The sequence below is a fragment of the Lissotriton helveticus genome (genome assembly GCF_964261635.1).
Source record: "Lissotriton helveticus chromosome 1_1 unlocalized genomic scaffold, aLisHel1.1 SUPER_1_unloc_78, whole genome shotgun sequence".
Taxonomy (NCBI): Eukaryota; Metazoa; Chordata; class Amphibia; order Caudata; family Salamandridae; genus Lissotriton; species Lissotriton helveticus.
Genome location: NW_027611723.1, coordinates 232,054 through 247,862, shown reverse-complemented (window position 1 = coordinate 247,862; position 15,809 = coordinate 232,054). Strand labels below are relative to the sequence as shown.

The following is a 15,809-nucleotide window of genomic DNA, read 5'->3' as shown; positions in this document are numbered from 1 at the left end:
GACTGGTGGCCCCAAGAACTAGGCCCTTCCCCATTCCCAAGAGCACGGTTAGGAACCTGGGAGTGTTACTTGATCAGCAACTCACTTTTAAAGATCATGTAAATCAGGTTGCCGGTACCTGTTTTCGGGCTATTGGGATGTTAAGACGAGTCTTCCCCTACTTGCCGGACCATCATAGGAAAATGCTTGTACAGGCTCTTGTCATCAGCAGGGTGGATTACTGCAACGGTTTGCTCCTTGGAGCAAATGAGGAACAACTTAAGAAACTGCAGGTAATCCAAAATACAGCAGCAAGGATTGTCCTGAACGCTCCACCAAGGACTCCCTCCTGTCCCCTACTGGCCAGACTCCACTGGCTCCCAGTGAGGAAACGAGTCCAGTTTAAAACTCTATGTACTATTCACAAGAGCATGATAGGGGAGGGCCCCAAATATCTGACGGAAATTTTCCAGCCCTATATCCCTGAGCGCTCTTTGCGCTCCAGTAACCAGCAGCTTCTGCAGGTACCCAGAGTAAAGAAGACCAGGCAAGGTGGCCGTGCGCTGGCATATGCTGGACCAGTACTCTGGAACTCTTTGCCCCCCAAACTAAGATCTCTTACCAGTCACCTGATCTTTTGGAAAACCCTAAAAACACACTTGTTTCCCATTAACCAATAGCCTTTCTTGCCCAAAACATCACCATTGGACACACCGCTATATAATATAATACTCCTTTTGCAGCAATAGCGTGGAGATACCCCTTCGGGGGTCTATTCTGGCGCTTTATAAGCATATAAAAAAAATAAAAAAATAAAAATAAAAATAAAAATGCTACCCCCGTCGCCAGAATTGGCGAGGGGGTAGTATTCCAAATCGTATGACACCTCACTCGACATGTCTTGATAATGTTATACCAGAGTTGGCATTTAACCGCGAGGATTATAATGCACTTAAGAGTATATGGTATAGCGTTATCATGGAACAGCTATTAGGACTTGTTTCTGCAAGCTGCAAACGGGCTCAGCTCATGCCAGAGCACCATCTCACATAATTCCAAGCACTCTGCCTTCAGGATTGATAAGGCCTTCCATAGGAGTGACTGATAGGAATATATGTGTCCATTTTAGGTTTAGTTATAGGTAACTATATCTAAAGCAAAGGGTGATTACACCACCTTGCCCCAGCTGTCGTGCAGCCAGTTGTGTCTGTTTAGTTGGCCAGCCAGGGGTGGCATAATACATGCTTCAGCCCCTAGTAGGCCCTGGGTACACTTATGCCCTTGATACCTAAGGTATACTGTACAGGGACTGATAAGGTGGCCCAGTACCAATTGGTAAATGCACCTAAGGTACATGGTTGTCAATTTAGAGAGAGAACAGCTAGGCTGTGGGTCTGATTAGCAGGCCCACAGCCAGGGAAAGTCGTAAACCAGTGAAGCAAAAAGCAAAAATCTGGGGTGACCATAGGATTGCAGACCCCACTCTCCTAGAGAAGAGATTCGCAATTTATTCAACAATAACCACATTGATCCCTTGGATGTCTCCATCCAGAATATTATTTGTTACCTTTTACATTTACAAAGGTGTAACTTAGTATATTCATCCATATGCCTACACCTTGCAGCAATTGCAGCATATTTACAAAACAGACAACATCTGTCTCTTTTCAGAGTGCCTGCAATTAAAGCATTATGGAAGGATTAAAAAGAATCATCCCTCCCAGTTTGCCACCTTCTCCAGTATGGAACCTAAACGTTGTTCTTACAAGACTCATGGGACCCCCTTTTGAGCCTTTACATAAATGTGAACTGCAATTCCTCACGTGGAAAACAGCTTTTCTTATTGCTATCACCTCTCTTAGAAGAGTAAGTGAAATACAAGCATTTACAATACAAGAACCATTTTTACAACTACATCGTAACAAAGTGGTTTAAGAACTAATCCAAAATTCCTTCCAAATGTCAGAACTCCTTTTCATTTAAACCAATCTGTAGAATTACCTGTGTTTTCCAAAACCCAAACTCTGTAGCAGAAAGGGCTCCACACACATGAGATGTTTAAAGAGTTCTTCTCTACTATATAGATAGGACTAGTCTTTTCGAAAAACAAAACAACTATTTGTGTCTTTCTTTCCACCTTATAAAGGCAACCCAATCTCTAAAGGTGGGATTGCCAGGTGGATTGTAAAATGTATACAAATATGCTATCAAAACGCAAAACGTACATTAACAGTTCCTCCTAGAGCGCACTCAACACGCAAACTAGGAGCCTCTATGGCTTTCTTAGGAAACTTCCCCCTAGAGGACATATGCAAGGCTGCAACATGGTCTACAACACACACCTTCACTAAGACTACTGTGTTGATGTGCAAGCCAAGCAGCAAGCTGCAGTAGGCCAAGCTGTCCTTAAAACTCTCTTACAAACTACTGCAACAGATACAGGTGACCACCGCTAGGGGGGACAGTGCTGCACAATCGATGCTAAGTGTACAATCTGCAGCTCATATGCCTCGGACAGAAAATGCTACTTACCAGTATGCATCTGTTCTTGGCATGTAGAGCTGCAGAGTTGTACACGCCCTCCCGCCTTTCCGGGACCTGTATCTGTTCCAGTTTTATCTTACTTAGATGCACACGCATGGACATCTTTTTTCTTTACTTCTACTAACTCCATCATTTCCCATCATGGCGAAAAACAATCTAAGGATGGAGCCAATGCCCATAGTCACTATCGTCCAAGGAAGGAGTCACCTATCTCGTGACTACAAAGACTTCTAACAAGATGACAACAACATGCAATCATCCGAGCCCACCACCAGGTGGCGATCTAATGCTAAGTGTACAACTCTGCAGCTCTACATGCCAAGAACAGATGCATACTGGTAAGTAGCATTTTCCTTACTGGTAAAGTCGGATTTAACATTACTATTTTAGAAAAGCTACTTTTAGAAAGTGGACTTTTGTCTGCTTGTACTGCTCTTTGTGTCTTACACCCTGTCTCTAGTACACGTCTGGGCTAGGTGACCGACCCCTTTGTGTATTCCTTCTAGAGAGCCACAGACACTGCAAGGGTTGGGTGTGATTTAGCACCCATCTGCATCCCGATGGGTCTTTCTGGGCAGATGGGAGAAAGGGGACAACTCTTACACTTCACAGGGTAGTAGACTGACCACATACAAAGGAATGGTTACTCCCTTTGGTAGTCTGGAGTGAGTGCTGGGATTGAAAGCGATACTGGTGTACTTCAAAACCGCTCTTTGAAGTTTCCCTCACATATAAGGCCCATTTGGACGTAAGTGATGAGTCTCTGGCCACATCAAATCTGACACTTATGGATCTAGACAGACCCGCTGTCAGAAGAATTGTGGTGCTACACAAAATACTCAACTGGAGCCTTGGTTTCTCCTTGAGTCCACACTCCGCGATAGGAGGGCGTCAAGGAAGGATCGTATTCTCTTGCTCTGCCTATGGCATCTTTACATTGAAAGCGTAATCTAGAATTTCTTCAGCACACTTGTCTATGTGATGAATTAAATGTCTCATTAAATGCCAACAGAATTTCGTGATGGACCCACCATTTAAGCTTATCCAGTGTTTTTTTTTCCAACAGGTGAAATAAATGCAGTAATGAACAAAAAAAGTGAAGGAATTAAACATCAGTTGTGTAGGAGGTGATGTAAAAACAGTGCACCTTAACATTTCTTCCATTGAAGGCTAATGCCTCGCCAAAGTCTTTCTACAGCAGAAAATCCAAACTGCCCAATGTGGTCTGTACTTGGCTCTTAGGGATCACCTGATAAACATTGACAAAATAACACACTGACATACTGAAGCAAGTCTGATAAGGTCTCACTACGAAGGAAGAGCTAACCTGGATCAGAAAGAACACACAGAAGAGAAACCGTATGAATATCTAGAAAGTGACAACTCATTTATTACGTAGAGAAAGCAAGTGCAACATCAGAAAGTCATACTGGAGAAGAACCATATTGATCGACTGACTGTGGAAAAGTTTTCTTTGCTGTGAAAGCCATAATGCAGCATCAGAGTGTCCACGTAGAGGAGAAACCATATAAATATACAGAATGTGACAAAGCATTTATAACAATTGGACAGCTAAAGCGACATCAGAAAATCCACACTGGGGAGAAACCATATAAATGTACAGAATGTGACAAAGCATTTATAACAAATGGAGAGCTAAAGCAACATCAGAAAATCCACACTGGGGAGAGACCATATAAATGTACAGAATGTGACAAAGCATTTGTAACAAATGGAGATCTAAAGCGACATCTGAAAATCCACACTGGGGAGAAACCATATAAATGTAGAGAATGTGACAAAGCATTTATAATAAATGGAGAGCTAAAGCGACATCAGAAAATCCACACTGGGGAGAGACCATATAAATGTACAGAATGTGACAAATCATTTATAACAAATAAAGATCTAAAACGACATCACATAATCCACACTGGGGAGAAACCATATAAATGTACAGAATGTGATAAGGCATTTAAAACAAATGGAGATCTAAAGCGACATCAGAAAAGCCACACTGGGGAGGAACCATATCAATGTACAGAATGTGACAAATCATTTAAAACAAATGGAGAGCTAAAGCAACATCAGAAAAGCCACTCTGGGGAGAAACCACATCAATGTACAGAGTGTGACAAAGCATTCATTAGAAAGTCACATCTAAAGGAACATCAGAAAGTCCACACTGGGGAGAAACCATATCAATGTACAGAGTGTGACAAAGCATTCATTAGAAAGTCACATCTAATGGTACATCAGAAAGTCCACACTGGGGAGAAACCATATCAATGTACAGAGTGTGACAAAGCATTCCTTAGAAAGTTACATCTAATGGTACATCAGAAAGTCCACACTGGGGAGAAACCATATCAATGTACAGAGTGTGACAAAGCATTTATAAGAATTATACAGCTAAAACAACATGAGAGAGTCCACACTGGGGAGAAACCATATCAATGTACAGAGTGTGATAAAGCATTTATAAGAAATGGAGGGCTAACGCGACATCAGAAAATCCACACTGGGGAGAAACCATATCAATGTGCAGAATGTGACAAAGCATTCATTAGAAAGTCACGTCTAATGGAACATCAGAAATTCCACACTGGGTAGAAACCCTATCAATGCACAGAATGTGGAAAAGCATGTATAACAAATCGACAGCTAAAGCAAAATCAAAAGGTCCAAACTGAGGAGAAACCATACCAATGTACAGAATGTGACAAATCATTTTTAATCAATGGAAAGCTTAACCAACATTAGAAAATCTCCACCGGAGAGAGAACATTCAACTGCACTGAATGTGAGAAGGCATTTATTAGAAAGTAGCATCTTATGCAACATCAGATAGTCCACGTAGGAGAGAAACCCTATGAATCTACATAATGCAACAAGATATGTATTACTAGGCAAAGATAAATACTACATCAGAAATTCCACACTGGTGAGAAATGATATGGCTGTTCTGAATATGACTTAGCAGTTATTACAAAGCAAAGTTTAAAAATACATCAGAATGTTCACACATGAAAGAAACCATATAATTGTACAAAATGTGACATCGCATTTATTCCAAATGGAGGGTGACCATTCAACTGCACTGCATGTGACATGGTATTTATTATAAAGGGAGAGTTAAAGCAATATCAGCATCCACACTGGGCAGAAACCACATGACTTTATAGAATGTAACTAGGGATTTATTACAAAGCAAAATGTAATACAAGATCAGCAAGTTAACACAGAGGAGAAAACATATGTATGTACTGAATACTACAATGCATTCATTATAAATGGAAAACTTAAGCGACAAACCCGAAAATCTACTTGGCAAGAAATCCAATGTATGTACAGAGTTTAATAAAGTCTTCCACAGGAAGAATACGCTAATGCAGCATAAACAAATCCACACCAGGGCGAAACCTTATTAATGAATAGAATGTGACAACGGATTGATTACAAAACATAATGTAATATATCAGAATGTTCACACAGGAGAGAAGCTCTATAAATGTGTTGAACGTGACCATGCATGCATCAATGGAGAGCTAACTCTGCATCAAAAGTCAACCCTGAAGACCGCACTGAATTTAGCAAGGCAATTATTGACAAGGGAGAGTTGAAGCCGCATCAGCAAGTCTCCACTGAGAAAAATCTATAAGAATCTACAGACTCAATCAATCAATGGGTGTTAAGCGCGGCAAATCATCAGTGAGGTTCTCAAGGCGCTGGGTGAGGAGTTGTTGTCCGGAGGGGCCGATCAGTTGAACAGCCAGATTCAGTGATGAGGCAGATCTCAGGTGCAGGGGGGAGTTCATTCCAGGTCTTTGCAGCCAGGTGGGAGTAACCGCGGCCTCCGTGCCAGGAGCTTTAGACTCTCGGAGTTTAAGCTAGGAAGAGGGAGGCAGACTGCAGGTATCTGGCAGGGAGCCATCCAAAGATCTTGCGGCGCATGCGCATTGCGAGGAAACAGATGGCGGAGATCATAAAGCCGTCTTTGACCTGCCAAGGTCTGCCTCCCCTTCCCAGGTCAGAATGGAATTCGACCTTCACCACCAGAAATTCCGGGGAATGAGCGGTTTCATTAAACTCTGTCATAAATTTCGCTACTCAAACCCAGGTACCCTGAATAGATTATGCTGGGATGAAATTAAGGACCAGTTGAACCTTGAAACTCCAAACTCCTGGGGAAGCTTTTTGTGAACATCTTTGTCTGAGTTGGAACTAGAAACAGTTTGGGAAAACAGGGAAGAAATAGCAACCTTCGGCAAAGCAGCAAATATCGCAGCAAAAAAGAAGTCCCTGTTGGCTGACAAAAAGGCGATCATCAAGCGCGGGGCACGGGTGGACAGTCATTAATTCCTACAGATGTTTAAAGCCTCAAGCATACTTATCTGCACACTTTGGCTTACAGCTAAAAAAGGGCTTTATAAACTTTCGATTAGGCTTGCACGTCTCAAATGACCTGTATCCATCTTGGAAAAAGACCTTTCAATCAGAGACGTGTCGATTATGCGGCTTCAAACAAGAATCTCTAACTCACATATTATGTGCCTGTCCAGCAGTTCTGGTCTAGAGGAGACAGTACCTAAAACACATCTTCCAGGATCTGAATATCCGTTCAAGCAGACAAGCGGTGATAGGATGGCTGGAGGGCACATCCATCATCCTCGCTTGCCGGGGGGCTAAATTCATGGCAAAGGTTAGAAGACTTTTACAGCAAGCTGATGGAGAACATGTACAACAAGTAGACCCATGCAACTTTGTAAAAGCAGAACTCCCATGAGCTGCCATTGGCCAAAATAAAAGGACAGGTTGGGAAATCACCATTGAATAATGGGGTCTTACTAATATCATTGTTCTCCCTAAGGGGTTCGTACAATGTGAATCCTGACGTTCTGAGGTTAAATCTTAGCTGTCTTATGCTGCCTATTTTACTGCCCATTTTTCTATGCTCTGGCCAGGAGCCGAGGAAGGACTACATTGGAATATAGTCCTAGAGCTATACTGGTTTTGTGTCAGGAGAACGCCGTTAAAGTAGGAATTCTTATAAATGAATTTTGTTGTTAATCATTTTGTATTGAAGTACATGAACCATGGTATTGTGTTAAGCCAGGTGAATTTTAAAACAGGATTGTAATGATTTTTGTTAAGTAACTTTTAATCTACTCCAGGGGGGTATTGTAATGATTTTAATTAATCAAACAATTAAAAAAAAAAGAATTTGAGATGGCGGAGATGATGTTGATTTGCTTCTTCATAGAGAGCTTGTTGTCCAGGACAATGCTGGAATCGCAGGGATGGTCGGTAGGGGAGGGGAAGAAGCCAGGTTCTGCTGACCACCATGCGTTGCTTCAAGGAGATGCATGGTTACTGAAGATGAGGACTTCTGTCTTGTCCATGTTCAGTTTTAGGCAGTTGTGCTTCACCCGGTCGGTGATGTTGGCCGTGCACCTATGAAAGTTGTCTCTGGAGGTAGTGAGGTGGGTCTATTATGTGTAGATGACTTTCAGCCCGTGCGACCTGACAATGTTGGCTAGGGGTGACATGTAAGTGTAGGAGAAAGGGGCTTAACAGAGGATCCTTGTGAGGTGCTGCAGATGATGTCCTTGGGTTCAGGAGAAGGGTGGGAGTCTGATTGAGGTTTTCTAGGGAGGTAAGAGGTGATCCATTTGAGGGCATTTTCTTGGATTCCGATGTGATAGAGCTTGTCGATCAGGATTTGGTGGGAGACCATGTTGAAGGCAGCTGAGAGGTCAAGGAAGATGAGGGCTGCTGTCTCACTGAGGTCCAGGAGGGCTCTGATGTCATCTATGGCTTGCTCTGTGCTTTGATTGGCTCGGAAGGCTAACTGGGAGGAGTTCAGTAGGTAGTTGTGCTCCAGGTGTCTGTTCAGCTGCCTCTTGATCGACCTCTCGAAGACTTTGGCCGGAAACGAGAGCAGGGGCATCAGTCAGGAAATCTTCAGCTGCTCTAGGTCTGCTGAAGGTTTTTTCAGGAGGGGTTTCACTTCTGTGTGTTACCACTCTTCTGGCAAGGAGGCCATGGCGATGGATCTGTTCAGTGGTTTTGTGAGCTCTAAGCTGATCGCCTTGCTCCTGAGGTTAAAGATAAGATGGGGGCATGGATCAGTGGGTACCCCAGAGTGCATCAACTTCATTATAGAGGTGGTGTCTTGTGCGATGAGGAGCTCCCAGGAAGCGACTGGAGTTTGGAGTTAGTGTCAGTGGGTGTGTGGAGGTCGAGGCTGTCACTTGCAGAGAGCTGAGATTCAAAGTCCCTGTAGATGATGGAGATCTTCTAATGGAAGTAGTCAGCAAGCATGTCGCACAGATCCCAGAAGGGAGTTATGATATTCTAAGTGGACGCAGGGTTGCTGAATTCACTAACGATGGCGAAGAGCTCATTGCTGTGGTTTGAGCTGATCTCAATGCAGCATGTGACGGCACTCTTCTTCTCTTCTTTAAGGAGGAGATGGTAGTGGTTCATCGATGTCCTGAAGGTGGTGTAGTGCACTGGATCCTTGCTGTTACTCCATCTTCTTTCTATCCAGCAGCAGTCTCATTGAGGGGTCTAATGTTCCGGGGTAAACAAGTTGACACACTTTGTGGATTCTCTGATCTTGTTCGGCTCGGCGGGGGTGACATAGTCAGTGATCCAGTCTGTGAAGTTCTTGATGGCCTGTTTATGGTCTGGAGCTGTGTCTGGTCAGTTGGCATGGAGAGTGTTGTTCCAGTTCTCGTCTGAGACGGTTTTCAAGTTGCGCTGAGGTTTGCTGGGTGGTTTGGCTTTGGTTTCTGTAGCATTGTGCCCTGTGATGGTGAAGTGGACAATGGAGTGGTGTGTCCAGGTGAGTTCTGTGACATAGTGGTGCTTGATTGTTTTGCTGAATACGAAGATGGAGTCAAGCATGTGCCCTCCGGTGTGCTTTGGGTCGATGATAAGTTGGATGAGGCCGATGCTCATGCTTTCTATTAGGTTGTCAGTGCTGGCATCGCTATGGTCTTCCATGTGGAAGTTGAAATCTGCTATGGATATGTAGTGTTCGAAGACAATGGTGAGTTGGGTGATGAAGCAAGGGAAGGCTTTGCAAAACTCTGGGCGAGTTCCTGGAGAATGTGACAAAGTGTTCTTTATGAAGTATCCGTATGAATGTACAGAAAGTGACAAGGCTTTTATTAGAAGGTTACCGCACAGCCACTGTACCATAGGAAAGCCCACCCTGGGGAAGAACCATATAAAGGGCCAAGGGTATGCCCAGATGTGGGTCCCGGGCTCACTGTGCACTGGATTCAAGCTGACTGATGAGGGGTGATACCCCTAAACCGGTCCCAGGATGCTTGTTTCCGGTCCAGGGAGGACCTGGCTTTGCAGTTCGAACTGGACTGTTCCCATGAGGAGCAGGGCCATTGGTTTACATATGGCAGGGTCTAAACGGGCGTGGCATGGTGAGCAAAAGAACAATGGATGTAAACAAGATCTCTTGACTGGGGGTGAATGTTTGATTTATTCTGAATCCCGTCTATCATTTGTGCTTCTTTTGGTTACGTATATAAGCACCATACAAGGGCCTCAGGCCACATTGTGCAAATGATGGACACAGACACCTGGTGACTATAGTGTAGTAACTGGCCACAAGCACATGCACTCCGGCCCTTTTATTGGCGGCCCACGTCACTCGTGACACCCGTGATGGATGGGTGTGGGAGTGCATATGTGTACAGCCTTCAAGGGAGTGGCTGGGAGTACAGCTTCCTGCTGAACACTAGAACGTGTCCAGCAGGACACTACACCAAGTATGCCAGCCCTCAGTGCAGCCTCTCTACCTCATGCAACACCAGAAGGTCAGAGTCCCAAAGGGGTAAAATAGGAGGGAGGCTGTTTAAATCAGACAAAGGCCCCCCCAGCGCTGAGATAGCAGAGCAAGATCTGGAGCACTAGGTAGAACACATTATTGTTGTAATTGTCCATATCTCCTCCAACTTCTCCGTGAATCACGGCGACAGCATTGTCAGGAAGGTTTTTGTATTTGTATTTATAAGCGCTACCTTCCTCAGGGAGGATATAACGGTGCTAGAAAGCCTAAGACCTGAATGAGGGTGCATATTAGAGGCTTCTGTGTCAGCAGTTACAGCCTGGGGAACAGATATGTTTTCAGCTTCCTTCTAAATGACATATAGTCATGGGTAAGACAAAGTTCTAGAGGTAGTTCATTCCAGTGGGTTGCCGACAAATGAAAGAGTTGGCCTCCTGCCCTAGCTTTCTTAATGCATCTTGTTATTGCCCATGCCTGGTAGCATGACCCTCAAATTCCGTCTAGGGGCATAGAATTCGATGTTATCTTGTAGAATTCTGGGGCCGTGTTGGTGTAGGGCTTTGTCTGCATGATATCCAAGGGTCAGGACAAAAGGTGACTGCCAACTGAACAAATTCACAACCACGATATGACAAACATGAAATGAACCATTAAATCATTTTTAAATGTGGCGAAAGGACCCAGGACGAACACCCCTATGTGACAAGTATTAAGTAAACTCTGGCTCAAAATCATGGGTAAAAGTTTCCCATCAGTAGCTGTTCTGTACCGCCCTTTACATCATATGGGTTCTCCTTGCCCAGGAGACAGAGTTCACAGCCTATGCATGATTTCTAGACTGTGATTTTACCATAGAGTCCATGTTTAAGGAAAATGGTATAGAACCTTAATAATAGTAGCTACCGAAAAAAGCAGTGCAAAAAAAGAAAGAAAAGTGTAAGTGAATCTAAAATTGGATAGAGCTATATGAACTACTACTTTAATATTTTTATTAGCTCTCCCAACCTTAAAAATTACAAATGTGCAGATACAGATTTAACATAATATCTGTAAACAATAACGGTCGACATGTTTCAGCATGGAGGGCTACTGTGCCAATGCATTCCTCAGGACCAATTTATTGCTACTGCTATGTGATGTGAAAAATTAAAACTAAAATGATATCACCTGTTGAATGAGGTAATATACTCCACCACAAAACTGTTGTCACATCACGTCGTGGTCAATTGAACAGGGGAGACACATGGAAAGAAGCAAACATAGGTTAAGGTGAACCTAGTTAGGAAGGTAATTTAAGATAACACATAAGAACAGATAAGTTGTACAAATTGTTGACGACACTCTGACCACAATCTGGAGCTATCTGTTACAAGTATAATTCTTAAATAGACTAAGCAATATATCGTACATAGCCACTCACCAATTCGTTGTGGGGATGGCGCTTCACCCCACCTGGCTGCAGCTCAGGTATAGAGGACCACCGCTCTAATATTAAAAACAATAAGGAGACCTTCAATATATCATGTAGTTGGTTACATTTCTCAACAGTTAGGGCATCTTTGCTAATTCACCGCTTCATGGTCAGCCTCTAACAAACTCGCCTATAGATTGTCAAAGATGTTTATAAAATCAGGCTCGTTAATGGCCGCCTATTCGTGCAGGTAGCCCTCATAATTTCGAAAATATCGAGGCATATTTCTCAAATAAACCCGGCACATTTGCAAACGGCAGGCATTAACACCCTCACTAAGTAGCCGCCACCACACTACACCACTACAAATGGAGTGTCAAATTGTCAAAGCGTGTTAGTACAATGCGCCATTATCAAACCTACAAAACTGCATTTTGCCAATGGAGTATAGATTCGTAACAGCATGTTGATTCACTACGTACTTATATAGCGCGCTTCAAATTCAAAAAATGCTATTGCGCTCACCCGGTTGCCGCCCCTCTCTCGCGGTCAGATTGTGTAATGTATTTAACTTTGTTTTAGCTCGGATTTTTAATGTGCAGCGAAAAATCCGTGCCGCCCCGTGTAATAAAATGGTACGCCTTGACTATGCTTTTCTTTCAGGTCGAAATGCCTCTTCGGCACACATTGAAGTTGCCTCCAGGACCATATCCGATCATAATCCCATAATTATTGATCTCTCATGGGACCGCCCTACTAACCAAATTAGGCCGTAGACTTTCGAGAGCAAGCTCCCTATAGATCAGCAATATCGGGAGCGTTTGGCTATTTGGATCCCAGAATTCTTTAATATTAATAGGGGTACCTCTTCTGATTCTATCGTCTGGGCTACATTTAAAGCGGCTTTACGTGGGGAACCTAAAAACTTTGCCTCCCACCGTTGGAAACCAGCAAAGCAACACACTAAAGATAGACTCAAAGAGTTGCAACAAGCTGAACTTGATTTGTGTAATAATATCCGCCTGGGCCACGATGTATCCAATAGTCAGAAAGCGGTCACTATAGCTAAGTCTAATCTGTTAGAACCTTTGTATCAAGATTTAGCAGCCAAATATGTTCAATTTCATACGCTAATGTATGAGTTTGGGGAAAACTCAGGCAAGGTTCTTGCAAAGAGACTGCAGCAGAGGGCTATGGCGAACCGAATTGTCCGAATTACAGACCAACAGGGCCGTCTGCAAGAGACCCCGGCGGGGGTCCTTGATGTTTTTGTGAGCTTCTATACTAAATTATATACAGAAGATCCTAGCACGGCTCAAAACCAAGTTGGTCTGGATGACTTCTTTCACCCCTTAAACACCTTGCGAGTAACAATGGAACAGAATGAAGTCCTTTCAGCACCCATTAGCTGGGATGAGGTAGAAACTGCTATTAAATCTCTTTCCAACGGTAAGGCTGCTGGCCCCGACCTTATCCATCTCGAGTTTTATAAGACCTTCTCACCACTGTTCAGACAAGAAATGTTAGCGGTTTTTAGGGCTGCCCAACTTGGGGTTGTTCCTGATTCTTGGCGCCGGGCCACCATTGTGCTGTTTAAAAAGAAGGGCAAAGATGAGCTAAACCCTGCCTCATATCGGCCGATTGCGCTCATTAACACAGACCGTAAGATCTATTCTAGAATTCTAGCTTTTAGACTAGCTCAAGTTATAGTCCCCTTGGTCTCAATCCGGCAGCATGGTTTTATTCCCAGAATGGACACAACAGATCACATTCGGCGCGTCATTGCCCTTCTTGATTGGGCTCAGGCTACGAGCTCTCCCCTCTGGGTGATCCTGTTGGACGCCTAGAAGGCGTTCGACAGGGTCTCCTGGGGGTATCTTTCGGCGGTAATGCGTTGGAAGGGATTCCCTCCCGAGTTCATCCAGGCCCTCCAGGCGCTTTATCTGGCTCCAACCGCCGTAATTCGTATCTCAGGGAAAGGATCTGCCTATTTTTCTATCAGTAGGGGGACTAGACAGGGCTGTCCCTGTTCCCCCCTACTATTTGCCCTGTTCATCGATCCCTTTCTGAGTATGATCGAAAATTGCCATGGGATTGCTCCAGTCAGGGTTCGAGGGGTGGACTACACGGCATTGGCGTATGCCGATGATATTGTTGTACTAACTGACAGTGTTGGCTCTTCTTTTTCAGCATTAGAGAGTCTCGCGGCTCAATTTGGGGGGATGTATGACGTTAAAACGCATACTTTTACAACGCATACCGTTACAACGGGACTTTTACAACGCAAATACTATTACAACGCATGTATTTACAACGCATTTTTTTACAACGCAGGTACCTTTACAACGCATACCATTACAACGTAAGTATTGGTAAGTATATATATATTTTTTAATTGTGTATTATTTAAAATTAATATAATTTAATGTAATTGTATTTAATTTAATTTAATTTCATTTAATTTCATTTAATTAATTTAATTTAAATTTAATTTTATTTTATTTTTACCCTTTACCCCTGTACCCCAAAAACCCAAAACTGACCCTGAACCCAAAAAATACCCCTTTACCCAAAAACTGAAAACTGACCCTAAACCCTAAAAATACCCCTTTACCCAAAAACTGAAAACTGACCCTGAACCCTAAAAATACCCCTTTACCCAAAGACTGAAAACTGACCCTGAACCCTAAAAATACCCCTTTACCCAAAAACCCAAAACTGACCCTGAACCCTAAAAATACCCCTTTACCCAAAAACTGAAAACTGACCCTGAACCCTAAAAATACCCCTTTACCCAAAAACTGAAAACTGACCCTGAACCCTAAAAATACCCCTTTACCCAAAAACTGAAAACTGACCCTGAACCCTAAAAATACCCCTTTACCCAAAAACTGAAAACTGACCCTGAACCCAAAAAATACCCCTTTACCCAAAAACTGAAAACTGACCCTGAACCCTAAAAATACCCCTTTACCCAAAAACCCAAAACTGACCCTGAACCCTAAAAATACCCTTTTACCCAAAAACCCAAAACTGACCCTGAACCCTAAAAATACCCCTTTACCCAAAAACCCAAAACTGACCCTGAACCCTAAAAATACCCCTTTACCCAAAAACCCAAAACTGACCCTGAACCCTAAAAATACCCCTTTACCCAAAAACCCAAAACTGACCCTGAACCCTAAAAATACCCCTTTAAAAAAAACCTAACATATAACATTTTAAATATAATTATATACTTACCAATACTTACGTTGCAATGGTATGCGTTGTAAAAGTACCTGCGTTGTAAAAACATGCGTTGTAAATAAATGCGTTGTAATAGTATTTGCGTTGTAAAAGTTCCGTTGTAATGGTAGTGCGTTGTAAAAAATGCGTTGTAATGGGTGTATACCATTTCGGGGCTATGTCTGGGTATAAGCTCAACATCTCAAAGACCCAAATAATTCAATCCTCAGCTATGCCCCTCTCGCATGTTTCTATAATCAAAGAGGCCACATACCTTAGGGTTCGAATTTCCGCAGATGTTGATCAGATTCCAGACCTAAATTACCTCCCTGTAATTGATTCGCTTCATAGGAAACTTGAGAGAATGGACCATCTGCATCTTTCTTTATATGGACGTTGCAATATCCTGAAAATGCTTGCTCTCCCAAAGTTCTTATATCTTTTTAGGTCCATCCCACTCTTAATCCCTAATTCAACATTAGTGAGAGCTGATAGAATATTTCAACGGTTTCTCTGGGGGTATTGCAGGCCGAGAAGGCCCGCTAAATGGACATGTCTCCCCCGGGAGCAAGGTGGCTGGGCCGTTCCTAATCTGTTATATTATTATTGGGCTGCCTTGATTCAGCACTTTGGCCTCCCCCTTCTTGGGGATAATGTTGAGATTTCAATCTGTATGTCCCCATCCATTTATGAAATAGCACTTGGGGATGCTGCCAAGGGGGTATTAGCACATGTACTGGAAATCAGTTATTTAAAAAAAAAACTAATTTAAGATCTGCTGGGCCTTATTCTCTGTATGGCAGAAAATTCTCTCTCGTCTGGCTATTCCAA

The 15,809-nt window shown here is 43.1% G+C and overlaps 1 protein-coding gene across 1 annotated transcript in view; it reads left to right on the top strand.

Annotated features, from left to right (window-relative positions):
- LOC144806474 (uncharacterized) overlaps window positions 1-7,349 on the top strand; it is an 87,516-nt gene extending 80,167 nt beyond the window's left edge. The window contains exon 2 of the mRNA XM_078672830.1: window positions 3,590-7,349. Within this exon, the coding sequence (XP_078528956.1) occupies window positions 4,015-5,136 (1,122 nt within the window). The 5' untranslated portion in view covers window positions 3,590-4,014 and the 3' untranslated portion in view covers window positions 5,137-7,349. The remainder of the gene's footprint in view (window positions 1-3,589) is intronic.
- Window positions 7,350-15,809: the final 8,460 nt, after the last annotated feature.